The sequence below is a fragment of the Salmo salar genome, chromosome ssa12, assembly GCF_905237065.1.
Source record: "Salmo salar chromosome ssa12, Ssal_v3.1, whole genome shotgun sequence".
Lineage (NCBI taxonomy): Eukaryota > Metazoa > Chordata > Actinopteri > Salmoniformes > Salmonidae > Salmo > Salmo salar.
In genome coordinates, this window is record NC_059453.1 from 55,586,550 (window position 1) to 55,594,170 (window position 7,621).

Sequence of the window (7,621 nt, forward strand, 5' to 3'; positions counted from 1 at the left end):
GCCCTGAACTAACTCAATCAAGGGCTTGATGATTGATTTACTATTTGAATCCGGTGTGCTAGCTGTGGAATAGTTAAAATATATGGAATAGCTAGGATTCCCTGAGTGGTTTGAGAACCCCTACTAGACAAATCTGGTGCCCTATTCGATTTTATTATAATTTTTCAATACACAGATGGTGCTCTTTAGTTCGGTCAGAGCGGAAACAAAGATCACAATCATCGTCACTTCCGTGAAACTAGACGTAAACAAAGATGGTGGATTGTGAAAATACTACTCACACAGAAAACAAAATGAAAAAATTGGAATTGTTGAATATATTTCTCACCGAGAGATTAACCACGGCTGCCAATGAGATATTTGGGGCTGTGAAGGGTACGATAGTTGAGTACCAGACAGAAATCGTTCGCTCCAAGGAGGAGAACAATCATCTCCGAAAGCTGCTGGATATCGCTGTTCAGCGCGTTCTACTTCAAACAGGTATAGTAGGTAGTTAGCTAAATGAACGCTAGGCTACCAACCTATTTTTATTTCTCAAAATGAGGGAATTGGTTGTTGTTGGACTCCATTAATTAATCTATAGGAAAATACATTACCAGAATTTGTTTATACGTTATTGCTAAGCATTTGAGAAAATGAAAAGCCTACTAACGTCAGATACCGACCCTACCATTATTACGCTTGTTTACACTGCGCTGCACTGGGGTCTGAACGCAATCATTGTTACATTAAGTGTGCGTTTGTAAATTCACTCTATCTACTCCGATTTAAGAGCACTCTCGTCTGAGTGTGCCAGAGGGCAGAATAACTGATGAATTTACGAATTCTCTACACCCATTGAATGGGTCTGATGTCAGTAAACATAGCGTAATTAAATTGTTGCCAGCAGCACAGTTAGTCACCAAGACTCCGGATAACATGAAAACAGCCAAACCAGCTCTGCTAGGGCGAGTAAAATGGTCAGAGTGGGGTGTTCTCTCATTATGTGTCTGGAAGTAGTTAGCAAACTAGCCAATGTTAGCCAGTTAGCTTGGGTGCTTGACTGCATTGAGGTCAGAGAGCTTGGATCAACCTTACTCCTCGGCCAGAGCGTCCAGTGTGAGCTCTGAATGCTCCGTGAGCTAAATTTACAAACGCCCAGAGCGCACTCTGGCACAGTTTGAATTTACTAACACACTCTAAGACACCTTATACAACGGGTGGGTCTAATCCTGAATGCTGATTGGTAAAAAAAACACATTCCAGCCGGTGTCTATTCCACAAGTTCTCAACGGCTAACTCTAAGATGTTAAAATGCCTGTTTACTCTTCCATCTGACGGCACAATCCACTGTCTCATCAGCCCAGCCAGACAATTTATTAACTTGATCTCGACTATAATATCTAGATGCTTTTTATCTCACATTTCATTTAGACTAACATTTAGTTTTCAACAGCAGAGACTTGTATAAACCTTGCTGTCTGTGTCTGACATTTGCAACATTGTTTCAATATTTAAATTCGATGTCCCATAATAATGAACATGTCGGGATGAGACAGACAGGCAGGCAGCTTTTCTCAGCCATATATCAGCATACTTTTTATGGATATATACAAAGCAAACTACCAGTTTTCTATTGATAGTTCTGTCTTTCCAGCTTCAGTTAGAATTGATTGTGTATGCTGTGTTGTTCGCTGAAATAGAATTGCCTTTACCATACTTGCTTAATTTCTTTTCCCTCTAGACTGTCATACTATCCATCTCACCGAAGATGCATCTTCACCTGAGCAGCAGCATCGTGAGCAGGAGTGGACCCCCGGTCTAGGCCAGGAGGACCCAGAGCCCACACAGATTAAAGAGGAACAGGAGCTCAGAAACAGTCCAGAGAAAGAGCAGCTTCAAGGGCTGGAGTCTGAAACCAAAGGAGAATCCATATATACGCCTCCTTTTGTGAAAAGTAACTGTGATCAGGACCCACCTCAGCCTTCACATCTTCCCCAAACTGTGGACAACAGAGAAGGAGACTCTTTAGCCAGAACCATATCTAATAAGCGTATCAAAATAGAGAATGAAGGAGAAGGCTACAGCACATCAGAACCAACCAGTGACTTACAGCGCATCTTCACCATGAATTCAGACTGTCTTGCAGCTCGGAGTGAAAACAGTGCCCAACCCAATATCAACAATAGAATTCAGAGAGGACTCTCAGAATATGAGGCCCCACAGCCACAGGGAACATATGAAAGAGAAAGCATTGGTCTACACATACACGTTAGAGACCAGAACACCACCAAGCTGCCTCAACAGAGATCCCCCTATCAAGCCCAAGGCATACAGAGAGTGTATCCTTGCCGGGAGTGTGGGAAGTGCTTCAATTTCTCTTGTCAGTTAGAAGTCCACATGCGATGGCACAGCAAGGAAAGACCATTCAGCTGCTCTGTGTGCCGAAAAAGCTTCACCACCATTAGCCTGTTGAGGAGACACCACCGCATTCACACTGGAGAGAAACCCTACCGCTGTCACATTTGTGGGAAATGTTTCAATCAGTCGGCTCACCTGAACACCCACTTTAAAATTCACCCAGGGGAGAGACCACACAGCTGGAAAATTGCTCAGTCAAAACATTAACAGCAGAGACATCTACACTCAGAAGGAGAGTAACATGTACATCTGGGCAGTTTAACTATTGTCTAGGATTTAAGACACTAGAAGAACCAGTGATTGATGTTTGAACAATGCATTACAATACAGTGAGGACTGGTGATGTTATTCTCTTGTAATTATACTAGATGCAGAGGGTAGAAAATCCATCTTATTCAACCTAACTAGATGCAATCAATCAATTTATTTGATCATCCTTATCTATTTCCCCTTAGGACTTGGACCTGACTGCTGGGCTGTATGATTAGCCTATTCGGGTCTTGCCACAGTTATCCTTATCCCTAATGATAATACATGGGACTTTAAGCACCTTTCAAAAACCATAAGAACACTGCACACCAAAGAGAATTAAAACAAGACAATAAAATGAATAAAAGCTACTTATCTTAGGCTAGGGCTGAGTTAGGGTGAGCTACGCTTAGGGGAATGCAAGACTAAACAAGTAGGCTTTGATATTGTTTTTGAAAATGGTGATGGGAGTCTGAATTGCAGGTGGCTTGGTGGGAGAGACTTCCAGAGTTTGGGGGCAGCTGTGCTAAATGTTTTTTTAGCAACCAGGAAATGGCGGAGCGAATTATGCATAGTGCATCTTTAACTGTTTTAATAAATAATTGGTCTGTTTCAAGTCAGGATGACTATTTGTGCAATCTTCTACCATCCAGGCAGCAGCAATATGTGTGGGTGTAGTACCATGTCAAGTGTGTACTGTGGTGGCGTCTTCTGTATATAAGAATCTCACTGTTACACTATTCGTACTATTACCAAAAGTCCTACCCAATTTAATTTACAATACGGCAAGAGAAAAAGGCTTTCCCAAAATGACCTTTGTTCAAAAAACATTTGCAACATTTGTTTTATTAAACCATTACATTTTGTGCAACACAGTCAAAATAGATTTGACATATTTCAATATTTAAACAAAGAGCCACCTTCTCAAACCACACACATGGAAGGTCTTTCAGTTCAAGCAGTCACATACACATTTTCTAAACATGCAATTTTAATTAATCCAGTAACAGGTCTTTGTTAGACACACCACTCTGTGGCTCCCCACAATGTTATGCAACTTCATGCATTCATTATTGTCTACCTTTTTCAACCTAAAGCAGTGTCTTCTGAGATACAGTATGTATATAATTCTAGACATCAGTTAGTACTTTTCAACCTAGTTTAAACTGACACATTTTCCCCACACAAATCACGATTTCTCCAGTTTGTGAATCAAGCTCATATGCCTTCTAAGGGATCCCATCCGATTGAAGCGTTTGCTGCATTCATGGCACGGATGCGGTTTCTCCTCTAGGTGAGTCTTCATATGCACTGTCAGAGCTTCACTCACAGCGAAGGCCTTGCCACATTCTTCACAGCGATGCGGTTTCAACCCTGTGTGAGTCGTCATATGTGTGGTCAGGGATCTCTTCACAGGGAAGCCCTTTCCACAAACATGGCAACGATGCGGCTTCTCCTTTGTGTGTGTCCTCAGATGCATCTGCAAGCTTCCTTTTCGACTGAAATGTTTACCGCAATCTTGACACTGAAATGGTTTCTCCCCAGTGTGAATGACTTGGTGTGTTTTTAAAATGAATGATGTTTGAAAGCGTTTTCCACACACAGGACACTCAAATGGTCTCTCACCGGCATGAGCCCTCACAATATGCACTTTCAGGTTCGCCTTATTAGTGAAACATTTACCACACATCTGGCAAAAAGGTTTGGCTCCAATGTGTGTTAGCAGGTGATCCAGCATGCCGTCTGTGGACTCAAAGCCATTTCCACATACACCACAGACATGACCTTTATCCTTTGCATGCATTCGCACATGATTGATTAAATGATTTATGAAGTCAAAAGACTTTTCACACACTTTGCAAAAACACGGCGTGGCTAGTCTTTGGCGGCGTGATTTCGTACGGCATGGAAACGTCTTATCTTGAGAAGTGGTTTGGGTGTTGTTTGATTGTAATGGTTGTAGCCCTAATGGTCGTACTCCACTGTCCACCCCATCGTCACTTTCACTGTTTTCAGTCTGAGCTGCAGAACTGTCAGGATTTACTGCAGAGAGGGACTGAGAGTCACTGGTTGGTTCCCAGTGAGACCCACCATAACACTCTTCACCAGGTTCTGTTTTGATCTCTCCTGTTGTGTTGATCGATAGTGAGTCCCTCTCTCTGTTCTCCACTATTTGGATGTGGTAAAGATGTGGCTCAGGTGGTTTCTGATTACAGTCCCTCAAAATGGAGTCTTTGGTTATTAACTCCTCCCTCTGACTGGTCCCAAACTCCTCTGGTTCCTCTTTAACCTGCGTGGGCTCTGGGTCCCCCTGGTCCAGACTGGGGCTCCACTCCTGCTCATGGTGCTGATGCTCAGGGAGAAGCTCTTTTGAGAGAGTGAGATGCAGTGGGTCTGGAGGGAACAACAAAAACATAGCTAACTCACATATGCTGAAATGAGACATACAATCTAAATATAATTAGACTATATGCTCTGACACAAGTTCCAGATGCTTATTGGTAATTTCCCTTGATTTCTGTGACCAAATCATTACAAAAATAAATATTTGTTTTTGTGTATGAAACTTAATGTATAGCTTTAAAAGAAAATGTCTTTGCCATAGCAATCCTAAATGAAATTTGACATCCTAATGTGAATGGAATACACTCTCTCCATTGTTAAGCCCTTTGGAAGGACATCAGACATAGGAAGACGGAATGTGGTTTTAGTTAAAGAAAAGAAAATCAGTAAACTGCAAACCTGCTTTCGGTAACTGAGGTTGGAAAGCGATATCGAACAGCGATCGTAAACGGTCGTTGTCCTCCTTTGAACGGGAGATTTCTTCCTGGTAATCCGTTATTGTTTTTTCCACGGCCCCAAATATTTCAGCAGCAGCCGCTCTTAGCCGCTCACTGACAAATAGGTGTAACAACTGTAGTCTAGACATTTTCTAAAGAAGCAGTTGACCTCTTATGTCAGATACAGTAAAGTGTATACCATTGATATATATCATACAGAGAAGCGATAAGAGTTTGCCCCAATGGCTGTATATTTGCACCCTTTGAGTCAGTGATGTAGCCTACACGACGTTGAAAGTATTTGTATTACCGCCACCTACTGTGCAGGCATGCCAGGCCTCTGCACTGTTGGTTTCTGTGATCTGATCTATGGATGAGACTGAACAACACATTTTCTACCCAGGTGCCTATTTTTATAAACGCTACATACGCACAAAACATGCGTGCGCTAGTTTTCACGCAAAAGTTGGAATTTATAAAAACTTGAGGTGAGAATGTGCTTATCCTCATGCAAACTTTAGACCATGCTTAAGCACAGTTTTAAGTGGTTGAAGTATTGCACTTCTGAATACTGTAATGTCACATTTCTCGAATATATCATAACCATTGCAGATACATTCCTCACCTTTTCTGGCCATGTCAAATTCTTATTCCCGAGGTTAGTTTTTGCATCATAAAGGCATCATGGTTTATAACATACAGTAGAATTCAATCCCACTATTTTCATGTTTTCATAAGAACTTATTGACTTTGTTTTTTCTCTCAAAATAGTTTTCCCCCCCTCTCCTCTTATGTTTGCTCACTTGCTTTCATTTTCTTTGACCTCTCAACATTTTGGTAATGTCCCTCCCTTTCTTTTGCTTTGTTGCAATTGCTGTTCAACCATCCGTAGCTGTTTAACTAACTGACTTCTCTTTTGCATTGTTTATGAAATCTGCTCTTTTATTTGTAGTGTTAGGATTTAGAACTACTCTGGTTGAACGTCTCTCACTGATGTTGAAGATAGCTGTGGTAGTTCATGATACGGCATAAGAGTGTACAAAACATTTGGAACACCTGCTCTTTCCATGACAGACTGACCAGGTGAATCCAGGTGGAAGCTATGATCCTTTATTGATGTTACTTGTTAAATCTACTTCAATCATGTTAAAGAAGGATTTTTAAACATTGAGACAACTGAGAAATGGTTTGTTTTTGTGTGCCATTTCAAGGGTGAATAGGCAATACAAACTATTTAAGTGCCTTTGAACAGGGTATGGTAGTAGGTGCCAGGGGCACCAGTTTGAGTGTGTGAAGAACTGCAACACTGTTCTGAGGGCAAAAGGGGGTGCAACGCAATATTAGGAAGGTGTTCCTAATGTTTTGTACACTCAGTGTACAATGAACTAATTAAGTTGAAATGTACAATGACATTCATGGAAATAATACCATGCTGTTCTCTTGGCAAGGTATTCCTCTTTTGATAGAGGATCAGCATTTATCTGTGCCCTGTGTCATGCAGCCTTCTCCTTGTTGGATAAAGTCATCTGTTAAAAGATAGTTGCAGAAAAACATATCTAGGCCTATTTATTTATATATGGACAGGAGTGTCAATATTTGCAGTTTTCTTATGAATGACACCAATATCCCAACATTTTAGTTCAACCATGGACGGTTACTCTGTTTGACATTGTCTCCCTTGGATATGCCAAAACAGTACAAATGTACTATGCTTTGTGATAAATTGATATAGTGCCAAATAGAAGACAACGTGAAGAAATACACTAACACATATCAATTGCCCACATAAATCAATACGTTCGATTCATTCAACTAACAGAAGTGACATGAGGGGAATGTCCTACATTGAAACAATTTCTTCAGATATTCTGACTGAACTATGTTCCCCTCATAGAGCACTTCCACCCTTGTGTCTTGTCTTCTTCATATGCTCTGTCAGGTGTGCCTTTGGATGGAAGCCTTTATGGCAAACATGGCAACAAAACGTTTTTTTTTCCTCTGTGTGTATCCTCATATGTAGTGTATGTCAATGTATCCCTTCCTAGGGAAATATTTGCTGCACACATTGCAGCAAAAAGGATTTTCCCCTGTGTGAACTAGCCGATGGATGTTTAGCCCATTTAGCCCACTGGGAGCATGTATATGGTGTATCCCCTTGTGTAATTTCATATGATCCTTCAAAATACTAGCGC

General features: G+C 41.2%; 2 protein-coding genes across 2 annotated transcripts; one reads left to right on the forward strand and one right to left on the reverse strand.

Moving 5' to 3' along the window:
• Window positions 1–174: 174 nt before the first annotated feature.
• On the forward strand, window positions 175–3,269 carry LOC106565091 (zinc finger protein 62 homolog). The gene is made up of 2 exons (XM_014131773.2): window positions 175–480; window positions 1,724–3,269. The coding sequence occupies exons 1-2, from the start codon at window positions 255–257 to the stop codon at window positions 2,605–2,607; spliced, it is 1,110 nt and encodes a 369-aa protein (XP_013987248.1). The 5' UTR covers window positions 175–254; the 3' UTR covers window positions 2,608–3,269.
• Window positions 3,270–3,475: 206 nt separating this feature from the next.
• On the reverse strand, window positions 3,476–5,705 carry LOC106565089 (zinc finger and SCAN domain-containing protein 2). Its single transcript, XM_014131772.2, has 2 exons — window positions 5,392–5,705; window positions 3,476–5,043 (listed from the first exon to the last, which is right to left on the reverse strand). The coding sequence occupies exons 1-2, from the start codon at window positions 5,576–5,578 to the stop codon at window positions 3,839–3,841; spliced, it is 1,392 nt and encodes a 463-aa protein (XP_013987247.1). The 5' UTR covers window positions 5,579–5,705; the 3' UTR covers window positions 3,476–3,838.
• Window positions 5,706–7,621: the final 1,916 nt, after the last annotated feature.

What these genes read in the sequence shown, in the direction of transcription:
- LOC106565091 (XM_014131773.2), top strand. Translation starts at nt 255, where the DNA reads ATGGTGGATTGTGAAAATACTACTCACACAGAAAACAAAATGAAAAAA. An exon ending in GCGCGTTCTACTTCAAACAG is followed by an intron (nt 481 to 1,723) that starts GTATAGTAGGTA and finishes TTTTCCCTCTAG; the next exon opens with ACTGTCATACTATCCATCTC.
- LOC106565089 (XM_014131772.2), bottom strand. Translation starts at nt 5,578, where the DNA reads ATGTCTAGACTACAGTTGTTACACCTATTTGTCAGTGAGCGGCTAAGA. An exon ending in ACCTCAGTTACCGAAAGCAG is followed by an intron (nt 5,044 to 5,391) that starts GTTTGCAGTTTA and finishes TGTTCCCTCCAG; the next exon opens with ACCCACTGCATCTCACTCTC.